Source organism: Bufo bufo, chromosome 1 (assembly GCF_905171765.1).
Source record: "Bufo bufo chromosome 1, aBufBuf1.1, whole genome shotgun sequence".
In the NCBI taxonomy this organism is placed as follows: Eukaryota; Metazoa; Chordata; class Amphibia; order Anura; family Bufonidae; genus Bufo; species Bufo bufo.
In genome coordinates, this window is record NC_053389.1 from 646,297,258 (window position 1) to 646,323,956 (window position 26,699).

The 26,699-nt window shown below is 41.4% G+C and overlaps 1 protein-coding gene across 2 annotated transcripts in view; it reads left to right on the forward strand.

The window, feature by feature from the left end:
• Window positions 1-20,899, forward strand: part of NEDD4 (NEDD4 E3 ubiquitin protein ligase) — a 205,323-nt gene extending 184,424 nt beyond the window's left edge. For both annotated transcript variants that reach the window (XM_040413915.1, XM_040413913.1), the window contains 12 exons: window positions 291-356; window positions 4,653-4,882; window positions 6,503-6,624; window positions 7,951-8,021; window positions 9,821-9,916; window positions 10,002-10,075; window positions 11,062-11,122; window positions 12,170-12,229; window positions 12,322-12,429; window positions 13,801-13,897; window positions 17,328-17,400; window positions 19,909-20,899. In XM_040413915.1, coding sequence (XP_040269849.1) covers window positions 291-356; window positions 4,653-4,882; window positions 6,503-6,624; window positions 7,951-8,021; window positions 9,821-9,916; window positions 10,002-10,075; window positions 11,062-11,122; window positions 12,170-12,229; window positions 12,322-12,429; window positions 13,801-13,897; window positions 17,328-17,400; window positions 19,909-20,011 — 1,161 coding nt within the window. In that variant the 3' untranslated portion in view covers window positions 20,012-20,899. The remainder of the gene's footprint in view (window positions 1-290; window positions 357-4,652; window positions 4,883-6,502; window positions 6,625-7,950; window positions 8,022-9,820; window positions 9,917-10,001; window positions 10,076-11,061; window positions 11,123-12,169; window positions 12,230-12,321; window positions 12,430-13,800; window positions 13,898-17,327; window positions 17,401-19,908) is intronic.
• The last annotated feature ends 5,800 nt before the right edge of the window (window positions 20,900-26,699 follow it).

Here is a 26,699-nt window from a genome sequence, read left to right on the forward strand (position 1 = left end):
TTAGTTGCAGAGCCAAAAGAAAAAAAATAACCTAAAATAACTGTACTAAGTCTCATGGAAAATTGTAATGTTAGGAAGAACACCCTAAAAGAAGGCATGCCTTCAATATGTGGCAAAAGGAGAATCTATGTTCACTGCTATTAATAGTAGGCCCCCTAGTGGATAAAAGTAGAGATGTGTTTGTGACCTTGAATATGGGAAAAGAAACTCAGGTTTCTATGTTATAAGCCTTTATTTGCATAATTTTTAGTGCTGACTACCACATTCAGTAAACTTTTCTTCATTTTCAGGCTGTACCTTATTCTCGGGATTACAAAAGAAAATATGAGTACTTCCGTAAAAAGCTGAAGAAGCAGGCAAGTAGAAGCCAAAGTGTATTCTTCATATTTGTGGTCATATACTGAACAGTTTAAAGAGATTTATCTATATCTCTATCATTAAGGGGTTTTTTTCACACGTAGAAGATTCATTGTTACTTCCTACAAGCATTGTTTGCCATTTAGGCTTCATTCACATCAGCATTCAGCCTTTCCGTTCTCCTGCTCCGTTTAGGAGTAGGAGAACGGAAAGGACGGAGAAGGCACATAACTGAGCCGAACGGAGCCCTTAGGACCCCATAGACTATAATGGGGTCCGTTATGTTTCAGCTCAAAAGTCCTGCATGTACTACTTTCGTCTCCGCTCCAAAATCATCTTCTGAGCGGAAAGATAACGGACCCCATTATAATCTATGGGGTCCTTAGGCTCCGTTTGGCTCAGTTATGTGCCTTCTCCGTCCTTTCTGTTCTCCTACTCCTAAACGGAGCAGAAGAACGGAAAGGCTGAACAGTGATGTGAACGAAGCCTAACATGGTAAATGCTGCTAGGTAGGTGGATAATGAAACACCGTGGAGGAAATTTATTATGCAACTTGTGCCAGTTTTACACAAACTTTTGTGACTTTTTGCAATTTTTACACCATTCCTGCTACTTTAAAAAAAAATTGTGGAAAGTGTATAAGCAACACCAGTCTTAATAAATTCCCTCTTATATTTGCATAACAACTAATTAAATGAGCCTACCTGTTACCATGTTAATAAAGCTTAATCACCATATGATAAAAAGCTCTACAACTTTCTAATATATTTCATTCCTCACCATTAACAAACTATTTGCTTGCTGTAAATGAATAAAAACATTATTTTTTGGAGACCACAAACCTGCATGTACCTAGTCCTAGTTCTTTGTCAGCTAAACAGTCTGGACTTCACACTGATACATTATAGCAAATTACCAGAGACTTGTGTGGCCCCTACAGCGGCTTATCCTGACATCAGTACTAGGTATGACTGCAAACTAATATTCTGAAAGTGCTAAGGGATTGAAATACAAAATATATTTGGTAGTCAATATATATTTATGTAGTGTAGTTTGTGCTGTGGCTATTGCCGCACTACTGAGAACCACATGCAGCATTATCGCAATTTGCTGCAGTTTCGCATCTAACATAGGTAAAGCTCATTAAAGGGCTTCTGTCAGCAGATTTGTACCTATGACACTGGCTGACCTGTTACATGTGCACTTGGCAGCTGAAGGCATCTGTGTTGGTCCCATGTTCATATGTCCCACATTGCGGAGAAAGATGAAGTTTTAATATATGCAAATGAACCTCTAGGCGCAACGAGGGCATTGCCATTACACTAAGAGGCTCTTCTCTCTATGCAACCAACTGCTTTGCCCTCTGCATTTTGATTGACAAGGTAAGGCAGTGAAAACATCATCTTACCTGGCCCTGTCAAAGTGCAGAGGGCTCGGCAGTTGCAGAGAGCAGAGCCTATAGGTGTAACGGCAATGCCCCCATTGCTCATAGAGGCTCATTTTGACAACACGTGACCGCTCCTAAGCTGTTCGCAATACCTGGATAAATCTGCATCCAATGCAATGACATGAAGTTACCATAGCGCTGTGTTGTAATGAGACAGTTACATGGCCGGGGTGGGTTTTTATCTACAGGAACTTCTTATTCAATGATCAGAAGCTGAGATCTTGAAAATCATGAGGAAATTATTCAGAAATACAGTCCTGATCAAAAGTTTAAGACCACTTGAAAAATGGCAAAAAATCATATTTAGCATGGCTGGATCTTAACCAGGTTCCAAGTAGAGCTTCAACATGCAACAAGAAGAAATGGGAGTGAGACAAAACATTTTTTGAGCATTCAATTTAATGAAAACAATGAATAAACTAAAACAGGCTGTTTTTCAGCTGATCAAAAGTTTAGGACCACACCTCCAAAAAAAAAACTAAACCCCCCCCAAAACAGAAATCCAACTTCCAAACATGAACTCAGTAATGAGTAGCTCCGCCGTTATTGTTTATCACTTCCAAAATTCGTTTCGGCATGCTTGATGCAAGCGTTTCCATGAGGTGAGTGGGAACATTTCTCCAAGTGGTGAAGACGGCCGCATGAAGGCCATCTACTGTCTGGAACTGTTGTCCATTTTTGTAAACTTCCCTTGCGATCCATCCCCAAAGGTTCTCAATTGGATTTAGATCAGAGGAACACGCAGGATGGGCCAAAAGAGTGATGTTATTCTCCTGGAAGAAGTCCCTTGTCCTGCGGGCATTGTGTACTGTAGTGTTGTCCTGCTGAAAAACCCAGTCGTTACCACACAGACGAGGGCCCTCAGTCATGAGGAATGCTCTCTGCAACATCTGGACATAGCCAGCGGCTGTTTGACGCCCCTGCACTTCCTGAAGCTCCATTGTTCCACTGAAGTAAAAAGCACCCCAGACCATTATGGCGCCCCCTCCACTGTGGCACGTAGAAAACATCTCAAGTGGGATCTGCTTGTCATGCCAGTAACGTTGGAAACCATCAGGACCATCAAGGTTAAATTTTTTCTCATCAGAGAATAAAACTTTCTTCCACCTTTTGAATGTCCCATTTTTGGTGCTCTCTTGCAAAGTCCAAACGAGCAGTTCTGTGTCGTTCAAGGAGACGAGGTCTTTGAAGACGTTTTTTGTTTTTGAAGCCCTTCAGTCTCAGATGCCGTCTGATGGTTATGGGGCTGCAGTCAGCACCAGAAAGGCCCCTTTCACACGGGCGAGTATTCCGCGCGGATGCGATGCGGGAGGTGAACACATTGCACCCACACCGAATACCGACCCATTCATTTCTATGGGGCTGTTCACATGAGCGGTGATTTTCACGCATCACTTGTGCGTTGCGTGAAAATAGCAGCATGCTCCTCTTTGTGCGTTTTTCACGTAACGCAGGCCCCATAGAAGTGAATGGGGTTGCGTGAAAATCGCAAACATCCGCAAGCAAGTGCGGATGCGGTGCGATTTTCACGCACGGTTGCTAGGAGACGATCGGGATGGGGACCCGATCATTATTATTTTCCCTTATAACATGGTTATAAGGGAAAATAATAGCATTCTGAATACAGAATGCATAGTAAAACATCGCTGGAGGGGTTAAAAAAAAATATATATATATTTTTTAACTCACCTTAATCCACTTGTTCGCGTAGCCCGGCATCTCCTTCTGTCTTCATCTGATCTCTGTGCAGCAACAGGACCTTTGGTGACGTCATTCCGGTCATGACATGATCCATCACCATGGTAAAAGATCATGTGATGGATCATGTGATGACGTCACCAAAGGTCCTGTTGCTGCACAGAGATCAGATGAAGCCAGAAGGAGATGCCGGGCCGCAAACAAGTGGATTAAGGTGAGTTAAATTATTTTTTATTTTTTTTAACCCCTCCAGCGATGTTTTACTATGCATTCTGTATTCAGAATGCTATTATTTTCCCTTATAACCATGTTATAAGGGAAAATAATACTATTTACAGAACACCGATCCCAAGCCCGAACTTCTGTGAAGAAGTTCGGGTTTGGGTACCAAACACGCGCGATTTTTCTCACGCGAGTGCAAAACGCATTACAATGTTTTGCACTCGTGCGGAAAAATCGCGGGTGTTCCCGTAACGCACCCGCACATTTTCCCGCAACGCCCGTGTGAAAGAGGCCTAAGGGCCTTAATTTGGGTCGAGGATCGTCCAGTGTCTTGACAGACAGCCAATTGGATCCTCCGGCTCAGTGCTGATGAAATCTTTTTGGGTCTTCCACTTGACTTTTTTGTTCCATAAGCCTGAGGTTCATTTAAGAAATTCCAAATGACTGTCTTACTGCATCCCACCTCAGCAGCGATGGCACGCTGTGAGAGACCCTGCTTATGCAGTTTAACAACCCGACCACGTTCAAAAAGGGAGAGTTTTTTTGCCTTTGCCATCACAACGTGTGACTACCTGACAGAAAATGACAATGAATCCACATCTTTGCACAGATTTGGCCTTTTAAAGGCATGTGATCAGCTGAAAAACAGCCTGTTTCAGTTTAATCGTTATTTTCAATTAATTGAATGCTCAAAAAATGTTTTGTCTCACTCTCATTTCTTCTTGTTGCATGTTGAAGCTCTACTTGGAACCTTGTTAAGATCCAACAATGTAAAATATGATTTTTTGCCATTTTTCAAGTGGTCTTAAACTTTTGATCAGGACTGTATTTATGAATATTCTTTTTTTCATCTAAAAAGTATGGCAGAATTCATATGTTGTCGAATTCATATTTTAAAATATACATACATGTTTTATTTTCCCCATAGCTTGATATTCCTAACAGGTTTGAAATGAAGTTGCGTCGCACAGCCATTTTTGAGGATTCTTACCGGAGGATCATTTCTATGAAAAGGGCAGAATTCCTTAAAGCACGTCTGTGGATTGAATTTGACAATGAGAAAGGCTTGGATTATGGTGGAGTTGCCAGAGAATGGTTCTTCCTAATATCTAAAGAAATGTTCAATCCATACTATGGCCTCTTTGAGTACTCTGCAACGTAAGTGGCATTTCAAGTTGAATCAAAGCATGGCATTTGTAGACGCTCCCGCTCCTTCATATATCAGATACTTTCCCAGCTGCATATGACCTAGTGCTAGGGTAACGACCTCAAGCTCACAGACGTTACCTTGTGCACGGTGTATCAGGCTCCTGTCCGTGAGTTTTTTTTCTCGTATCATTCTGCCTACAGATAGAGAAACAGCTGCTTACCTATAGCCCTTAGTTCAGTTTCATCAGCCGATCAACACTGACCAATATTTCCAAGATGTATCCTATTTGTTTAATTTTAATGTTGGGGACGAATAATACTTACAGCAGAAGGCTGCAGATTCCAGAGATCCGTTTCCAATTTTCCTGCACGAGTTGTAAATCAACGTTGGCTTTTAGGGGCTGTTGACACAGCGGACAACCACTCTTTTGGTGCCTCCCATTCATTTCAATAGGCGGCAGCGCTGAGGATCACAGAGCAGGTGCTTAAACCGGAGCGGCTGTCCGCACCAAAGTCCCGTGGGAACCCGCAGGGTGACCTGCCCCTAATAGTCAACATTGGAATGTTATTAGAATGAAAGAGAACCTGTCACCATGAAATTGCAGCGCAATCTCCAGGCAGCAGGGTGTAGGTGCTGTGCAGATATTGTTTTATGGGGAAAGATTCATGGGGTGAATTTATCATTTGAATTCTTAAGCTCTGGTGTAAAATGTTGAAGATTTTGGTAAAAAAAAGGGATTTTTTATGATTCTGGCTACTTTTAAATAGTGGGTCGAAAAGTGTGCGTTGTTAGCTGTGGTAATTAGGTGTACGTCAGATTTATAGACTGTGACTTTTTAAGAATCTGAAAAAAAAACTTACCCCAGTAAAGGGTGGCATAATACAAAAGTATTATGTTTAAAGATGTGCTAAATTTATCAAACAGTGTGCAACTGTGACCATTTTGGTACTGACTCAAAAGAAACAGGACATTAAGAACAGCGATTTAGACACCAGGGATAATCTCTGCGCTGCTAGTGGATGCAGCAAAGTTATTTAAAGGCACAGGCCTCTACATAACTTGGGCGATTGCTTCCGCTGACAGTGTGATATGCTTTAATCTACGCCAGCTCCCTTGCTGGTGTAGATTAAGGACTTTTTCCACACCATAAACTGGCGTTGAAAATGATGAATGAGACGGGCCGGGCAGCCCACCCTCTTTCCCGCCCCCCTTGGCCAAAGTGGCGTGAGCGGGGTAAAGTCACAGATTTTCAATCTAAATGCGCCAAAAAGTGTATAACACATAATAAGTGACCGCCATAGTCTTTAAGAATACACTTCCTGGTAAACTCCCCATTGAAATCCCAACTCTTTCATCAGTAGGTTTGCCCACTGGACTTCTAAGCCCAGAATAAGCAGTCAAAATATATATATCTATCTGCTCAGCTCCTCTTGAATTATACTACTCACAGATAGGATTATATTTGTATCCTCCAGTATTTGTGGGTTGGATTGAGCCATACAGAATTCTGAATGTGAATGGTTTTGTAACTGTAGGTCACTGAAGATAGAACAGTATTAAGGGGTTCCAGAGCGTGTTGTAATCGTAGTTTTGAGGATACTAACATCGGCGTCTGTTTTTCTTCACAGTGATAATTACACTTTGCAGATCAATCCAAATTCTGGACTGTGCAATGAAGATCACCTTTCATACTTCAAGTTTATTGGCCGTGTGGCTGGGATGGCAGTTTACCATGGAAAGCTTCTGGATGGCAAGTTCACGTTTCATATCATTTTTCCATTACCTCAATGTTGGTTTATAAAAAAAAGAACATTTCATTCTCCTCTTAGGCTATGCGATTATAAACAGATCTAATAGAGAAGCAGTGTTAAGAAAATATTGTGGTAGAAAGGCGGAGGCTGTGGCTTCAGAGCACTATTATTGGACACATCTATGCCAGTTTCCATTTGGCTCTGGACCCTGAATTAACAGCCGTTTGTGCGCATAATGACATCCTGCAGAGTTCAATTGTGTCAATCTGATAGTACTGTGCAAAAGTTTTGAGCAGGTGTTAAAAAAATGCTGCAAAGTAAGAATAGGACCCGTCATAATGAAATACAGCGCAACCTGCAGACAGCGTGTTATAGAGTGGAGTGAGCTGAGCGGACTGATATATAGTTTTGGTAGAAGGCCTCATGCACACGACCATATCTGTATTGCAGTCTACAAACCACTGATCTGCAAAGTACGGAAACCTTCCATGTGCATTCCGCATTTTCCCCCACTTCCATTACTAGAAATGACTATTCTCGTCCGCAATACGGATGAGAATAGGACATGTTCTATAACTTGGATGACATCTGTGAATAGATCTGCAAAAAATGCGGATTGTACACAGATGCAAAATACTGTTGTGTGCATGAGGCCTCCCTTGTATTTCTTTAATTTAAACTCCTGTTATCCTGGGCTGTGGAGTCAATGATTGAAAGCCATCCCTTTATGACTGTATATACAGAAGTCAGTCACTGATAGAACCACCTCCTGAACTTCATAGCCCAGGATATCAGGTATTCTGGATTATTAGATTTTGAAGATATAAAATAGGATGAATGTTGACAAAGCAATATTATCCTCTGTAGTCAGTGTCCCATTAGAAGTCTGGCACAGATCAGATGTTCGCTGTCCAGGAGTGTTTTCCATGCTTTCTTGGTGCTGGGCAAATTTTTTCCAACTTCCTTTACTTCATTTTCCTGCTTCTTAAATATCCACCTCTATTTATTTTTGAGAGATGAAGTGGTTCCAAACTATAATCTACTTTGGAACTATGTCCATGAATGTCAGACAGGGTACCTACACCTTACCCCGTTGCATAGATTTTCAGTAATCAGCTCCCCTATGTAATATGGCATTGTTCATTTTTTTTCTGGCCATAGGGCTTTATATCCTGCTTGATGATACCTCCTAGTTTCATGGAAAATTAATGAATGGATTTCCCCTGATGTGAAAAGAAACCGCACTATAACTTATTTCTCAGTATAGCACTGTCATATGTAATACGTGTTCATGTGTACAATAATGTTCATTGTCACTCTTGCAGGTTTTTTCATACGACCATTTTATAAAATGATGCTACAGAAAGCTATAACTCTGAATGACATGGAGTCTGTGGTAAGTCATTCTTATTATCGTAATCTGTCTCCCCAAAGAGCACGCAGCAACTGCAGTTGTATCTGTCACTTTACATTTGATTACATGAATGAGTTCTTGACTGCAGACACATAAGCCATCAGTGTCTTTTCTGTGCTGTGAAGTCCTGCTTGTGTTATCAGTGCTCTATGCAAAAACGGAAGAGTTCCTGCAGCTCCCTGCCAGCTCTAGAGGGCGCTAGTCTCTTATTGAGGTTAGTGGTCCGTATTCAGCCCACAGTTAGATTCTATCACGTGAGAACACTTATAACACATATAGGTGCAGTGTCAAATTTCATGAGGTAAATAAAAATGTTTTAGTTAATTTTTATATGATTTTCCAAATAATTATGCAGCAATTTTCACCCCATGTAATAAGTTATGGTATCAGGTTGTCAGGTACCTCCATAACTACTTAGCTAAACTTCTTCTTAGGCCTCCTGCACACGAACGTGTGCGCCCCGTTGCTGTATTGCGGACCTGCAATACACGGATGCCGTCCCGTAGGCATTCCACATCACGGATGCAGACCCATTCACTTGACCTATCTTTTTGCGGAACGGCCGGATCACGAAACCCATTAAAGTGAATGGGTCGGCGATCCGCTGCGGCTGCCCCACGGACGGTGTTCGTGCATTGCGGCCCGCATTTTGCAGGCTGGAGCATGACCACGGGACGCACACGCTCGTGTGCAGGAGGCCTTAAGGGTACAGCCTCATTGCAAAGGGTGAAATCTGCGGTTGAAATCTGCAGCATAAGTACACATGCTTTGGGTGTAAAATCCACACTGCATATAACGTTATTTGCCGACAGTTTCCACAGGATTTGTTCAGATCCCATTGACTTTGCTGCAGTGTTGACTCTACCTATGACAATACCCAGACATGAGTTTCAATGGTGAACATATGCTAATGTGGCCAGAAGGTTAACCTTTCATGCAAGTGCCCCTTTGTAAAGTGCATCAGATGTCTGTCATCACTTCCAGCTTTTATTAAGAACTCTGAAGTCAATGGGCAGTGCTGCCGTTGCATTCACCCTCCTGGCTCTGTAGACAGGGGTTGCTTTCGCACATGCTGCGGTGCTTCCAGTTTTATAGCAGTATGAAGGTGGTCATTCCTTGCCGGTGCTTTCACAGGAAGATTTGGATAGAGACTACATTCCTAAACCTACTATGTATGATATCTCTTTTCAGTTTGGATCGTTCTAAGTTTTTGCAGATAGCACACTGACCCTTTCTTTTCTTTGGGGCCATGCACCCATCCATGTTTTTTGCGGACCTGTGTGGCCATTCTGCAAATTATAGGACATGTCCTATTTTTGTCCCTATTTGCAGACCAGTATAGTCATTTCTATTGATGGAAGTGAGAACAATGTGGAATGCATACACAGAGGGTATCAGTATTTTGCGGATCCGTTGTTTGTGGACTGAAATAGAGACACGGTCGTGTGCTTGAAGCCTAATAACCCTCCTATTTTTTTATTGCAACAATACATCCTGTACATTCTTGCAAATTACCTGCAAGCATTACACCATGTTGTCTGCTCCCATTAACTTCATACTTTTTGTAGAGGAACACATGCGTAAAAAAATATATAAAAATCAACAAAACATCTAGAATCTGTCATTTCTGGAGGGAAAAAATAGTCAGTTGTGCATTTGCTGAAATGGTTGTCCATTGGTTCATACCAGTTTTAAAGTCACGGCTAAACGTACAAATGGCTACAAAACTGGATGTCTCCTTTTATTTTCTTCATCCTAAAAGATCTTGTTTTGTCTCATAGGACAGTGAGTATTACAACTCTCTTCAGTGGATACTTGAGAATGATCCAGGAGAGCTAGACCTTCGATTCACTGTGGATGAGGAACTCTTTGGACAGGTAGAAGAAGCCCTTTGTAGAGAGACACCGGTATCACTAGCTGAACGATTTATCATATATACAATTATTCTTTTATTTTTTTCAGACACATCAACATGATCTTAAGCCTGGTGGTTCAGACATAGTAGTTACCAACAAGAACAAGAAAGAGTACATACAGTAAGTTCACAAATTGTTTAGTGGTTTGCCTTAATGGATTCTTGCATGGATATTTAGTTTTATGCAAGAGATACTTCTTGCCTGTTGGATTTTGGAAATGGTGTCTTTTTTACAGTGTTAAAAAACTGCCTCCAATTAAAGGGATGTACTTGGATTTACAAATAATGTGCCTAAAATTGGAAAACAATATGGATTGTAATATACCTATTTTAGTATTCTGTGGTGTCATGTGACTGCTGTAGCCAATCAAGGACTGCCAGTATGGCTTTCCATTCTGTCACTAGATAAAGTGCTTATGATTCACTATCTTGTACAGCTGGTAAATTAAAAGGACAAGGGATCTTCCAAACAAGATCATAAACATCACATTTTCCATCATAATCAGCCTCCCCTATCCCCTCAGCAATCTCATTCAGGCTCACTATCCTCCTGCCACCCCCTTTCCTCCAGCAATTACATGCAGGCTTACCAACCCCTCCAAGTTCCACCATCTTCCCAAATTCACCATCCCTCCACCCCCAAACGGAACATAGTGCTTATTCTCCCATCCTCCCAGACTTGCCATCCTCCCTTAACCCCCAAACTGGTCACAGTGCTTGTTCCCCCATCATCTTAAGTTCACCATCCTCCTCCCAACCCCAAGTGCATTTACATACCTTTCTTAATCTGCGGCAGTCTTGAAGAGGTACGCTGGCAGTAGGTAGAGTGGCAGACTTTCACTCTCTGCTATCGCTCCTCTTTGACGGTGGGGCAGACAAGCAGATGTGTTGTGCGTGGCAAGTCTGAAGGTTTTTTTGATTTAAAGGTACAGCACAGTGGTGGGGTAATTAATAAATGGCGACAAGACTGAATAGTCCTGCCGTCATTTGACGACAGCTGGTGTGCCTGCAGAAGGCGGTCTGTGTGCCACCTCTGGCACCCGTGCCGCAGGTTGCTGACCGATGATCTACAGCAATGTATTTTAATTCTTTTCTTCTCTTATTTAGTCTTGTCATACAGTGGAGGTTTGTGAACAGAATCCAGAAGCAGATGGCATCGTTTAAAGAGGTATCTTATTAAATATATATTCTTATTGTATCAACATGACTTTTGACAAGTTCAAATTAAAGGGGTTGTCCAGGCTACCTAGTTTATCAATATCAGGTTGGTGGGGGTCCAACACCAGGCACCCTAACAGATCAGCTGTTTTGTTTTCTGCAGTGCTGGAAACTATACAGTTGGCAGAGTGGAAGCAGAAGACTCTGCACACTTTGTACTTTCTTAGTTTCTTACCGTCTTCCTTTATTTTATTTTTTTATCAGTAACTAGGACTAACAAATACTAATTGAAAAGTTCATCAATCATATAAATCCAGGTTATACAGAGTTTTTGCTAAAAGTCAAAATAAAAACTTGAGCTATGTTACAGTGACATATCAGAAGTTTTCATCCCCCACCCATCTTTAGAACAAGTAGATAGAAACGCTCACACAGAGCATTGTCTCTTCTCTGCTGAAGACAGGCTCCGTAGAAAGTCTATGAGCCCGTACAGAGTCCATTTACTGCTGTGAGGAGAGACCGCTCTCTATATGAGAGCTTCTTTCTCCCTGTTCTAGAGATCGTGGGGGTCTCGGCACTTGGACCTCCACTGATCAAAACTCTTGATATGCCATTATGACATATCAGCATTTTTTTTTTTTTTTAACTTGTATACATGTTTTCCAGGAGTAAAATATCGATTTGATGATATCTATAAGAGTTGTGGTCTCTCCCTAGGCTTGTGATGTCTAGGCGGAGCCCATTTACGTGAATGAGCCTAAGCTGCAATATCAAGCACAGCCACTATATGATGAATGGCACTGTTCTTGGTATGTGGTCAAGAGGCTGCAGCACTCATAGGAGCGTGCGGAACCCCACAGATCAGATAATGATAAACTATCCCGAACCAATCTTAACCTATCTTACTTACAGAAAATCCCTTTAACCTCTGCTTAGCAACTAGGGCTTAATTTGCCCAAATTTTTATAATAGCAATATTTTAGTAAAGCATGCCCAATTTTTAAATATGTACCTGCAACACAAATATACTGTGTTTGTTTGTTCTTTTCCTCCAAAGGGATTTTTTGAACTGATTCCTCAGGATCTGATTAAAATATTTGATGAAAATGAGTTGGAGGTATAGTATGTTATTACAAATCATTATACAGAGTGATAAATCCTGCTTATTGATCAAGGCATTTTTTCAACATCTTGTTTTATTCTCTCCAGCTTCTTATGTGTGGTTTGGGAGATGTGGATGTCAATAACTGGAGAGAACACACCAAGTATAAGAATGGATATTCTCTTGGACACCCAGTTATTCAGTGGTTTTGGAAGGTGAGGATCTTGTTATAAAGTGTCCCTCCTGCCCTGCAGATGCTGGCCTAATGGCTGGAAATAGCGGTGTTACCTCTGGTATGGTGGCAACAAAATGAAGGGTTCATAAAGATGTTTTTGTACAAATGTATGGTTTTATTGTATTGTTGTTCAGTTTGACTGACTAATGATTGGTTATCATGGGCTGTGGAAATGTAGCGCTACTTATTTGCTCTAATATACTTTATTATAGTCGTGGTTATGATTGTCCTAATAACCCATTGTGGTCTTAATACTGAAATTATCTACAACCTTGGATTACTTTTATATCCACAAGTGACCCCATCAGCTTCTGATCCCTTTTTGTTCCATAAACTAATGAACACAGAGATTATGATTTCATAATTTTATTAAGAAATGTATAAATAAAATTCTTAAAAAAAAATGTGTATATATACGAAAATAATGTAGCTAATAAATTTCTATAGGAAACCCTTTTACCATGAATGGGATTCCCACTCTTGGCTTTGATCTATTCACAAAAGATTAAAGTGTTCTTTTAAACCACAATGTTGTCTGACTATACAGATGTCTGGGATGGAGACCAAAATATTTGTGTTATCCTAATATAATCAGCATAACAATGTAGTGATCTCATGTATAATAAAAGATAATAAATATGACCTGCTGCTTTCTGGAAATAAGCACTGGTGAAAGCAGACACTTCATAAGCTCCTAATGAATAATGCAGGCATGATGTCAGATTGAACACAAGAAGGTGATGCCCTTCATGCCGAGGAGGTGAGGAATTTCAAAATGAAGTTGAAGGGTGTAAAAAGAAATCCGCATTAGAAAAATAACACTTTTAACAACTTAGGGCGAGATTTTAAAAAAGATTTTAAAAAATCTTACGTCAGTCTTTGAAATCTCCTGCGCTGCCAGAGAATGCAGGCCTTGTCACAAATTAGGCGCATTCCCGGCTGCTGTAGACTTCGGTCTTCAATTGTGCCTGAAAACAGGTGCAAATGAAAATAAATATGGGGGACCCGCAGGCCACGCCCACTCCCTGCACTGACCACGCCCCTTTCCAGAAAGTACAGCAGAAGCGCCACTGGCAAAAATTTAAATTAAAAAGTCACAAACACTAGGTAAATCTCCTCTAGTGTTTATTCAGTCATTTCCATCTCTTTACGGTAATCCATTTTACAGTTCTTGATATTGCTGACAAGCAGTCACATTCCTGCACGATGATTTACTGAGAGGGGTAGAAATTGTAATTTTATTTTATTACTGCGCCTTGTATGCATATCCCGTCTTGATGTAAAATCATAGAAAAGGTAAAAGGCAATTAATTGCATTGGATATGGAGTGTAAAGTATGATTGTTTTTCAGGCAGTATTAATGATGGATGCAGAGAAGAGGATTCGCCTGCTGCAGTTTGTTACTGGTACTTCAAGGGTACCAATGAATGGATTTGCTGAGCTATACGGTAGGTATAGCTACACATTGCACCCTATTTGCTTTTATAAAACTTCAATTATTATATTTGACTGTATAATGTATAAAATAATATAAAGTGACCTCGGGATACAATACTTTCAACATACAGTGGACCTTCATTGGCCATCATAACTTGAAACCCAACATACAAGGCCTCAGGCACTGTTGATCTGTGGTTCATGTGATTGACTAAGAGCAAACCAATCAATATGGCCATTCGACTGGTAAAACGCCTGTATTGGCTGTCTAGTAGCGCCTCTCTACAGTACAGTGGTGGTACTGCATGTTCTGTACTGCTCTTTACATGTGCCAGGATGAACTGTTTCTTTGGACACCAGATGAAGGCACCTTCATTTTATTATTTTGGTACTGTGTGTGTACTGTACTGGTCCCTGAAGAACCTCCCGGCCTCTAAATAGAGAGTAGAAAGTAAATTACAGCTTCCAGCTGTACAGAGGGAGAGGGCTCCCTCTGTCTCCCATTGGCACCCCACAAATGAGATTGTGGAATGTCCATGCCAGTGCAGACAAGACTGGGCCTAGTGTTGGCACCAGGCCTGCCTCCAGCGTTTCCCTGCATCTCTGGCGCAGCCTGCTGGTGAATGTCAGTATAGCACTGCCGTTAAAATACAATACAGTATAGGAATAATTTTTATTTTTAGAAGTTATCAAAAGATCTATTCTAGTCCCCTTGTGGGACTATTAAATGGTTAAATAAAATACACAATTTTTTCATTGAAAAACCACTTTTCAGTGGAAAAAAAGTGCAAAAATAAAATCTCCACATCTGTAATGACCTGCACTATGCAATTATCATGTACGTTGAACACCGTATGAGGAATTGCTGCTTTTTGCTTCTTTGCCACTAAATAACGGAATAAAAAGCAATCAAAAAGTGTTATTTACCCCAAAAGGATACCAATGAAGATGACATGTCGTCCCACAAAAGTCAAGCCCTCATACAGCTCTGTAGAAAGGAAAATAAATGTATGGGTCTTGGAAGGAGCGATGCAAAAACATTTTTTTTTCTTTTTTGTTGTTTTTATAAATAAAAAAAGTATTTGGTATCGCTTAATCGTACTGACCCAGAGAGTAAAGTTATCGTGTTAGGCTACTTTCACACTTGCTCTTTCCCTTTCCACTATTGAGAACCGTCATAGGATCTTAATAGGGGTGTGGTGGTGGTGGTGGGGGGAACGCTTCCAACTTGTCCCCATTCATTGTCAATAGGGACAAAACTGAACTGAACTAAACAGTTTGGTTGCGTCCCCATCGTGGACAAAATAACACTGCAAGCAAGCGTTTGTGTGGTGCGGAGCAAGACTGATCCGTCATGACACACAATGTAAGTCAATGGGGACGGATCCGTTTTCTCTGACGCAATTGATTATTTTAAAGATAATACAACCGGATCCGTTTATAACGGATGCAGATGGTTGTATTTCAGAACAGAAGCGTTTTTTTGCGAATTCTTGATGGATCCAGCAAAAACACTGGTGGGAAAGTAGCCTTATTTGTGCTAAAAAAAAATATCGCCGCAAAATTTGGAATGTAAAAACTCAGTGACATTATTGCTGTTTTGGCCTGGGCTGCAGCTATCGACTAGTTTTGTAATTATATCGATTAATCCAATGATTAATCGAGTACTCTAATAACAAAAACTAATTAAAAGAACGTTTTTCTTTATAAAAACTCATCAGCCCCCCGTGCCATAAGGCTCTCCCTCAGTGCCTCCAGGTGCCCCCCAGTGCCACCAGCTTGCCCCCAGTGCTACCATCTCCCCCTCCTAGCCTTGTCCCCAGCACCAGTGAAACAAAATACTTACCTATCCTGTAGGGGCACCGCCCCAAAGCTCCTTCATCTTCTTCTAGACGTCCTGACGTCACACAGCGTCAGTTCATAGTGCACGCTTACGTGCACTATTTCCTGACGATGTGTCAGGGCTGAAAGTGCAGCGTGGTGCGGGTCTGCGGGTGACCACGGAGCGGTGAGTAATAACATGCACTTCACTCCCGCTCCGTGGTCACATGACACAAACGAATCCTCGATGCAAAAAATTTGCATCAAGGATTTTTTTGTGTCGAATTACTCGATTCAATCGAGTAATCGTTTCAGCCCTACTTGGTTGTGATGTTGATCAATGTGTAAAAGCCTGTATTACACCTGACGATTTTTTTTAGGCGGATGATCGCCAATGAGCATTGATAGTAACACTCAGCGATCATCTTGCAGTCTAATACTGCCGTTGATTCCGAATCGATATCTTTTGACAGGTCAAAAACTCATTGTTTGCAGGCGGCAGATCATGGTTTCTAGACACGATCTGCTGCCGGCAAACAATGATTCAGTTTAGGGAAGAGTGATGGTATAATGATCTCTCCTCCCTATACTGAGGAGGAGATCGCTGCATGTAATAGCAACAGTCTCCTCTGCTAGAGAGCAGATGATTGCCGGGAAGGAACGTTTGCTTCCCTACAATCACCTGTTAAGTCTCATACAGCCTCAAGTGTTGGGTGGCTAAACCACAGCTACCAACCGTTAAAGCAGTTGTCTCACTTCAGCAAATGACATTTATCATGTAGAAAAAGTTAATACAAGGCACTTACTAATGTATTGTGATTGTCCATATTGCCACCTTTGCTATCTTGATTAATTTTTCCATCTCATTATACACTTCTTGCTTTCACGGTTACGACCACCATGCAATCCATCAGCCGTGGCCTATAACGTGCTTGCACATTTATAGTAAACAGTGCTGACTTACGGACACTCCCGTGATCCCAGCCACCAGAGAAGCCAGAGCTTTTCCTATAGTGTGCAAACAAGGCCACCTCTGATGGATTTCAAAGTGGTCATAACCATGGAAATGAAAAGTGTATAATGAGATGGAAAAATGAATGAAGCTAGCAAAGGAGGCAATATGGACAATCCACAATACATTAGGAGGTGCATTGTATTAACCTTATCTACATGATTAATGCCAAGGGAGTGGGAAAACATTCCCTAATATTTCCGTAGTGGATGTTTCCCCCTCCCTATCCTTATGATCTAAAAAGATATATGCGAGAACAGCTCTCCCATAGAATATGTAGAAGGAGCCTCAAACACCCATCACCACATTTTATTATTCGATATCCACTTATTGCCACTACATAAAAGTTTTATAATACAGTGCGTTATTCCTTTTAGGCTAAACTGTAAGTACAGTAAATTGATATTCCTAGTAAAATATCACATTCCACACACGTGCAGTCCTGCCAATGTTGCAGCAACCACACAAAACTCCCTAAGAATAATCTTTACATCAGACCTGAACTTTGACACGCTGAAAATGTATTTCATAACACCAGAATAGAATTGCATTAAAAATTATAAGACTTCACCGTCTGCCATTAAATTCAAATATATGTTTGATTTCAGGCTCAAATGGACCACAGTTGTTTACAGTTGAAAAATGGGGCTCTCCTGAGAAACTTCCCAGAGCGCACACATGGTGACTTTTATTTTATTGCACTGTAGTAAAATGTTTTTCCTTATTTTTTTTAAAATACAGTGACAACCTTCTTCAAGATGACCAACCAACTTTGAATTAGAAAGTGTTCTTTTAGAGGGGTGGTCTTTTGGAGAGGTTTCACTATGCATGATATATAATTTAGTGTATAAGGCTACTTTCACACTAGCGTTTTTTGCTGATCCGTCATTGATCTACAAAAACGCTTCCGTTAGAATAATACAACCGCATGCATCCGTCATGAATGGATCCGGTTGTCTTATGTCTTCTATAGCCAAGACGGCTCCGTCTTGAACACCATTGAAAGTCAATGGGGGACAGATCCGTTTTCTATTGTCAGAGAAAACGGATCCGTCCCCATTGACTTACATTGTCTGTCAGGACGGATCCGTTTGGTTCCACTTCGTCAGGCGGACAGCAAAACGCTGCAAGCAGTGTTTTGGTGTCCGCCTCCAGAGCGGAATGGTGACTGAACGGAGGCAAACTGATGCATTCTGAGCGGATCCTTTTCCATTCAGAATGCATTAGGGCAAAACTGATCCGTTTTGGACCGCTTGTGAGAGCCCAAGAAGGATCTCACAAACGGAAAGCCAGAACGCTAGTAAATGTATTAAAAAGAAAACACAAAAATTTTGCATGAACGGAAGTAATCAGACCCTTTGCTATGACATTTGAAATTAAAGAGGACCTTTCACCGATTATTACACTATGAACTAACTATACAGACATGTAGCGCGGCGCCCGGGGATCTCACTGCACTTACTATTATCCCTGGGCGCCGCTCCGTTCTCCTGCTATGCCATCCGGTATCTCCGCTCACTAAGTTATAGTAGGCGGAGATTCCAGTCACTAAGTTATGGTAGGCGGAGTCTGCCCTTGTTCTGCTCTAGCGCTGGCCAATCACAGCGCAGAGCTCACAGCCTGGGAGGTTATTTTCTCCCAGGCTGTGAGCTCTGCAATGCGATTGGCCAGCGCTACAGAAGAACAAGGGCAGACTCCGCCTACCATAACTTGGGGAATGGAGATACCGGAGGACATAGCAGGAGAGCGGAGCGGCGCCCGGGGATAATAGTAAGTGCAGTGAGATCCCCGGGCGCCGCTCTACATGTCTGTATAGTTAGTTCATAGTGTAATAATCGGTGAAAGGTCCTCTTTAAGCTATGGGGGCCTCGCATTTCTCTTTCATCTTTGAGATGATTCATCACCTTGATTGGAGTCCACCTGTGGTAAATTCAGTTGATTGGACATTATTAAGAAAGACACGGCCCTCTGTATATTCCTGGTCCAGCCCTTTATAAAGTCTTTCAGCTGACAATGCATAACAGAACAAAATACAAATCAAGAGGAGGAAATAACTGCCTGTAGAGCTCAGAGACAGGATTATCTGCTGCACTGAAAGTTCACAAGAGCAAAGTGGCCCCCATAATTCTTAAATAGAAGAAAAATCAGGACTCTTCCTAGAGCAAGCTGCCCCATAAGTAATCAGAGAAAAATGCCCTTGGTAAGAGAGGTGACCAAGAACCCAGTGGTCACTCTGGCTGAGCGCCAAACATCCTGTGTGCAAATAGGAAAATCTTCCAGACCGTCAACCATGACTGCAGCATTCCTCCAATCTGGGTTTTTATGGTGCAATGGCGTGGAACACGTGGAAGTTTGCAAAAAGCACTTAAAGGACTCTGTGAGAAACAAGATTCTCTGATTAAACTTTTTGGCCTCAATTCTGAGTGTCATGTCTGAAGGAAACTAGGAGCTGCCCATCACCTGCTCAATACCATCCCTACGGTGAAGCATGATGGTGGCAGGGTGTTGTAAGGGTGTTCAGAGGTTGGGACAGGGAAACTGGTCAGGGTTGAGTGAAAGATGAATGGAAAAAGTACAGAGAAATTCTTAATGAAAACCTGATCTGGACCTCAGACTGGGCAAAAGTTTTACCTTGCAACAAGACCTTGAGGGACATTTACTAAAGGAAGTATGTAAAAAAGTAGCAAATTATGGCGCATGCCATATGTACACCATAATTTGAGACTTTTTAAGCTTCTCTGTACTTTTCTGAAGCTTGAAAATAGCTATCTACCAATGGTCCATATTCAACTTGACAGCTTGAGAGGATCTGCAGAAAATCCCCAAATCCATATGTGCAAACCTTATGGCATCATACTCAAGAAGTTTGGAGGCTGTAATCACTGCCAAAGGTGCTTCAACTAAGTGCTGAGTAAAGGGTCTGAATACTTATGTCAGTATAAGATTTTAGTTTTTCCTTTTCAATAAATTAGCAAAGATTTCAAACTTTCTGTTTTCACTTTGTCATTATGGAGTATTGAGTGCAGAATCATGGAAAAGCTTGAATCTTTCCTTTATTTTAGCACAAGGCTGCAACATAAAATGTGAAAAAAGTGAAAGGGTCTGAAGGCCTCCAAATGCACTGTATATTTATGTTCATATGACAGCATAGCTATGTAAACCAAATTGTATTTTCAAATTTTTTTTTAGTTTTAACCGCCTGGACTTGCCACCTTATGAGTCATTTGAGGACCTATGGGACAAGCTGCATATAGCAATAGAAAATGCTCAAGGTTTCGATGGGGTGGACTGAAGAGTGCACGAAGAGTGGACATGTGCTACGTTTACCACTGAGATTCGTGTTTTCCCCCAGGGAACGTCTATAGTGTTTTGCAATTTTGTTCAGAAGTTCTCCTATTTATAGAAGGAGATGACCAGAAAGATATTCCTCTGTAACCATACAGAGAAGTGTATGTGCATACGCCTCACACAAGGATCATTTTCCAAGTTCCTCCAGCGTTTCACATAACTTGGCATTTCTTAGATCTTGTGGTTAGCTCTCGCTCCAGACGTCAGTCTTACTTGGTCACTATAACTACTGAATTATAAGCTGTGAAATGAGCATAATCGTGAAGTATTATTTGCTTGTCCCCCTTCTAGTGAAAGAAAATACTCCCTAAACCCTAACACAGCTGGCACATCCTTTGTCATAGGAAGGCTTTCAGACAATTTGAGTATATGATTTCCATACCAAAGTGTAACTCCCCTGAAACCACTCAGTATTTTACCTCTTTTCGATGAATAAAAAATCCACATGACTCTCAATAGACATATACCAGTGATAGCCCATCCATGTGGTGGTGGTCTACTATTTGTCAGTGGGCTCAGACATTTACCAACAAGAAGGGTTTAGGGGGGTTGGGGGGTTCTGACACAGCGGTAGGCCTTGTTAATCTGTGAATACACTTTTGGTAAAACATTCATCCTTACCTGTGCCACATTAATGGCATTTCTCAGGGTTCTTAGTTTAGGTAACGGGGGTGTAGTTGCAGGAGTGGGTGGGCGAGGTTGGTCCATAGACACTGGTCTGTGGTTCTCAGAGTGCAGGGAGGAGAAGAGATTGTATGGCCAGTTTCATGAGCACTTAAGGTGGAGTTGTCTTTTAAAAAGAGGACCTGTCTCCTCTCCTGACATGTCTGATTTAGGGCTCTTTCACACTTGCGTTGTTTTTTTCCGGCATAGAGTTCCGTCGTCGGGGCTCTATGCCGGAAAAATCCTGATCAGGATTATCCTAATGCATTCTGAATGGAGAGAAATCCGTTCAGGATGCATCAGGATGTCTTCAGTTCCGGAACGGAACGTTTTTTGGCCAGAGAAAATACCGCAGCATGCTGTGCTTTTTGCTCCGGTCAAAAATCCTGAACATTTGCCGCAAGGCCGGATCCGGAATTAAAGCCCATTGAAAGGCATTAATTCGGATCCAGCCTTAAGCTAAACGTCGTTTCGGCGCATTACCGGATCCGACGTTTAGCTTTTTCTGAATGGTTACCATGGCTGCCAGGACGCTAAAGTCCTGTTTACCATGGTAAAGTGTAGTGGGGAGCGGGGGAGCAGTATACTTACCATCCGTGCGGCTCCCGGGGCGCTTCAGAGTGATGTCAGGGCGCCCCACGCGCATGGATGACGTGATCGCATGGATCACGTCATCCATGCGCATGGGGCGCTCTGACGTCATTCTGGAGCGCCCCGGGAGCCGCACGGACGGTAAGTATACTGCTCCCCCGCTCCCCACTACTACTATGGCAACCAGGACTTTAATAGCGTCCTGGCTGCCATAATAACACTGAACGCATTTTGAAGACGGGTCAGTCTTCAAATGCTTTCAGTTCACTTGCGGTGTTACGGATCCGGCGGGCACTTCCGGCAAATGGAGTGGACGACGGATCCGGACAACGCAAGTGTGAAAGAGCCCTTAGTGAAATAGTGTACAGATGTAGCCAGTGTTATTTGGAGACTAGGCACGATAGGACGGTCACTTTATGGTGATATGTTGTATCACTGTAAAGTGTTTTTGTTGTGTTAACATTGTAAGCCAGCATAAATAATAGTGGCTACATCCGTATTCCCCATGTGATAAAAATTCTGGAGTATATTTTCTTATAACTCTACACCAGGCATGCTGAACCTGCGTCCCTCCAGCTGTTGTAAAACTACAACTCCCACGATGCCCTTCTGTAGGATGATAGCTGTAGGCTGTCAGGGATTGATGGGAGTTGTAGTTTTGCAACAGCTGGAGGGCTGCAGGTTGAGCATGCCTGCTCTACACCATGCCATTCTTCTGTTATTTCTCCTAGAAATTGGACAACCTGGTGTGGCCCTTTTGACAATGGAAAAGTTGCATCCAGTTGCCAATGTAGTCACAAATTTCTAGGAGGGTTAATAGAGGATTGCCATTGTAAAAACAATATGCTCCAGAATTGTGCTATTATATGGAATAGAATGATTTATTTAAAAAGGCTTGTCAGGGGAGCTGACAATACCACTATGAGACGTGATCTCTGTGCACTTCACATGCTGAACGTATACTGTCCTGCATGGGTGAACTCCATCAGTCTTTCTGTAGGGGGCAATACTTTCTCAGCACCTGCCTGTCTGATGCTTTTGATACCAATGCCTTAAAGGGCTGCTATGTCATTTCACAAAGTGTTTTCTCCATAATATTAGCAGTTTTTTAGCAGTCATATGTGTCAGAAAAATATGCAGATATTTTGGTTCAAAATTGAAATGTTAGACTACTTTCACATGTGTGTTTTTAAATCCAGCAGAGGAACAGTTTGCCGGTTTTCACTGTATACGGCATAGCCAGATACTACCGTTCACTGCCAGACCCGTTGACTATAATAGAATCCGGATGGTTTTCGGCCAGACAAAAAAACACTGCATGCGCCAGTTTTTGTCCAACTGAAACCATCCGGTTCCCCATCAGATCCCATTTTCGTCAATGGGGTTTGGTGGTGAATGGCAGAATCCTGCTATGCCAGACTCTGTGAGATCCGGCAAGCTTAATTTAAAAATGCAGATGTGAAACTAGCCTTAATGTATCATTCTGAGTGAGATCAAATTGCTTCAATGCACATAACTGATTATACCGATCTCTACTTTTTCTCATATTTAGACTTGCTTCTGTTTCAGGCTGTGTAATGGTCTTAATCACAATGTACTTCAGCACCACAAGGCTTTAAAGAGTGACACTGCCCCAGCATCCAGCAATATTCTAGTCGTCTTTTGTACTGTTATCATTTAGGACGGCGATCAGCAACCTCCGGCACTCCAGCTGTTGTGAAACTACCACTCCCAGCATGCAAACTTGCTCGGCTGGTCTTGGGACTCCCACTGGAGTGAATGGAGCATGCTGGGAGTTGTACTTTCACAACACCTGGAGTGGCGGAGGTTGCTGATTCCTGATATAGGACGTTGTCGTATAGATCGCTGTCCTGTGGTTCTGTTGTTTATTCTTTGTTTCGTTTTTGGACATAATTTTGAAGATGAAATCTATTCTTTGCTTTTGGTGTGAGAAATGTATTAATATGCTGACCACTTCCATTAGCCCAGAGTGTGTACACATTATTTTTTGCAATGTTGCACAGTTACTCAGAACCAACATGTTTACAGAGTTTTCTACGTTTACAGTTAGCCTAGTTTATACTATATATGTGTGTGTGTGTGTGTGTATATATATATGTGTATATGTGTATATATGTATGTATATATATATATATATATATATATATACACACTCCTTCACTTAGCCTAGATACCAAATAATGTATTACTATACAAAGTAACCAAAGTCACAGTATAATGTGAGAAGTTGTCATTTGCTCTTTCTTTGTAACTCTGTGTGGCTTTTTTCTACTGGTAAATTGTTTTCCTATGTGAAAATGTAGAGTTTGATTTACTTTGATAATTTCAACAGAATTTCCAGTTTCAAGAGGATCTTTTATCCTCCTTAAGATTAATTGTATTTCTACTGTATCCCTGTACCCCATCAATTCTGTAGGAGCTACTGTCTGAGCATACTGCGCCAAAGCCTTAGTTACAGCAGAATTAAAGGGATATATATTGGTCCAGCTTACAGTATGGTTGACGGATCTATGTTAGCATCAGTTTTTATGCCTACGACACTTTACTTCTTAGTACCTTATAGACCCTATGACAACCTTTGCATTTGGTTGTATATGATCTCCTGATATTTACATGCAAGCTTGAATTGATTGGGGTTAATATGTTTCTATGCAGAAAATAAAATATGCAATATATATGAAATTGAGACTGCAGTGACTGTCACTGGTCTCATGTGATTGTAAATAATCCATCATTAGCGGCTAATGCAGTAATCAAACTGTGCCAGGTATGGCATCTTATGTCTAGAAAAAGGGATCTGACATTTTCCCCCAAAGTCTTCACTTATTCCTTCGTAATTCATAGTTGCATGATTAAATCTAGTGAAAAGACATAAAAATACCATATATTTTACATTTTAGTCTGTTCAAACGGGCAGTGACTGTTTATATACTAAGCAGTGACACATTCCTTATCACTCTACTTTTCTGAGAACCTCTCCCCATGGCAAACCAGAAATGGGATGGGTTTCCAATGTTGCCTGCACGTCAGCCTGTATTATATCTAGGGCTCAGCAGAGTAATAGCATGTGGCTTCTGACGGGCTGCAGCACATTTGATAACCCCATGTCTTTCCTGCTTTGTTACTGAATTGTTCCACTCTTAAGAGCTGTGTATGCTTTTGCAATCACTTTCTCAATGCATCTATTAGAAGAAAAGAAAAAAACGACTTTGCAAATAGTCTTGATTAAATATATCCTAGCTATTTGTATACTCATTTCATATGCAGAACTGTGTCTCCATGGCTACAGACTACAAATTGTATATGTAGTCAGATCCTGTATTCATTTACCATATTATACTGTTTCATCTGTCCTTTTGTCTTGCTAACCTGCAGTAGGAGAAAAGGGTAAGATATTAGACACATTTTAGATGCATTGGAGTAAGAATCCTCTGTCTATGGGCAGTTCCAAAATGTATTGGCTTGCCAACAATGTTATGATCTTCTGTGTATCCTGTTACTGGATATGTGACCCAATACCTGGACTAAGTGGGAAGGTGGTAGGTAGTTGTCTAATTACATACTTCTTCTCTTTATAGCTTTTATATCTCTAGTGAACATTGATCTAAACTCCACTGCTTTTTACTGAGTGACTTTATGAACTGTACTGCTGCTTTTACCTCCACCACTGTTCTAGGGGCCTGCAAGTATGTTCACAGCAATTCAATGCACACCACACACTAAAGAAGGGGTCAAGCACCTTACATTTACTACAATGTGTAAATGAAAGAAAATAGATTTTATCTCAATGGGGTTTTGTATTTTCCCATTCATTGTGTTATTGATCTTTGTGGCTGCAACTCTATTCCTTGAAAGTATTACATGTAAATAATAATTTATATAAAAATTTAAAGAATTGTATAATGACAGTCAGATATTTTGTACGAATGCATTACAATAGAAAAGCAAATGTATAATTTTAAATGTTGGAATATTTGTTTAATAAATTTTAGTTTAAGATTCTTACACACGGTAATTACCCTGAAGCAGTAAATAAATAGATTTATTCTAATATTGTTTCCATTGTTTTATTAAAATCTGTGAAATTTGCTGATATACACTCCCCTAAAGAATTATTAGGAACACCATACTAATACGGTGTTGGACCCCCTTTTGCCTACAGAACTGCCTTAATTCTACGTGGCATTGATTCAACAAAGTGCTGATAGCATTCTTTAGAAATGTTGGCCCATATTGATAGGATAGCATCTTGCAGTTGATGGAGATTTGAGGGATGCACATCCAGGGCACGAAGCTCCCGTTCCACCACATCCCAAAGATGCTCTATTGGGTTGAGATCTGGTGACTGTGGGGGCCATTTTAGTACAGTGAACTCATTGTCATGTTCAAGAAACCAATTTGAAATGATTCGAGCTTTGTGACATGGTGCATTATCCTGCTGGAAGTAGCCATCAGAGGATGGATACATGTTCTCATTCTGTTTATGCCAAATTTGGACTCTACCATTTGAATGTCTCAACAGAAATCGAGACTCATCAGACCAGGCAACATTTTTCCAGTGTTCAACAGTCCAATTTTGGTGAGCTCGTGCAAATTGTAGCCTCTTTTTCCTAGGAGGGGTATCTAAGGTCCAAAGCTGAAGCGAAGTCAGGAATGGAGCTGAGGTCAGAATCCAGAAAAAAACACAAGTACGTAGACTATGGGGTCATACACTCGAACGTGTGCGGACCGCGAATTGTGGTCCACAATGAACGGGCGCTGACCCATTCATTCACTCGAACGTGGTCTGCAATCCACATCCAATGGTCCGCACTGCAAATAAGTAGTACATGCATCTGATCCTTGGCTCCATTCAGCAGCGCACCGTGTCATTGTTGCGATGCGCACATGGCCGTTGTTTGTATATTGCGGGCACAGCTGGGCAATGGCTGTGTGCATGAGCCCTAAACAGGAGAAGAAGGCTAAGGCTAGGTCAAGAACAGGGACAGCATCAATGTAGTAGACAGGAGACATGGAAGTAAAACCCTTGATCACCAAGCAAGGATCCTATGATAATCTTTAGTTAAAATGGCCTACTTAGGTGCAGCAACAGTCATCAAGGCAGCCAGGGTAGACTAGAGAGTCCAAGGAGGAAGGAGAATCAGGATTTAGGCCTCTTTCACACGGGCGTCCTGTTTTTTGCCCGGATAAGATGCGGGTGCGTTGCGGGAAAATGCACGATTTTACCGCGCGAGTGCAAAACATTGTAATGCGTTTTGCACGCGCGTGAAAAAAATCTAATGTTTGGTACCCTAATGTTTGGGTTAGGTGTTCTGTAGATTGTATTATTTTCCCTTATAACATGGTTATAAGGGAAA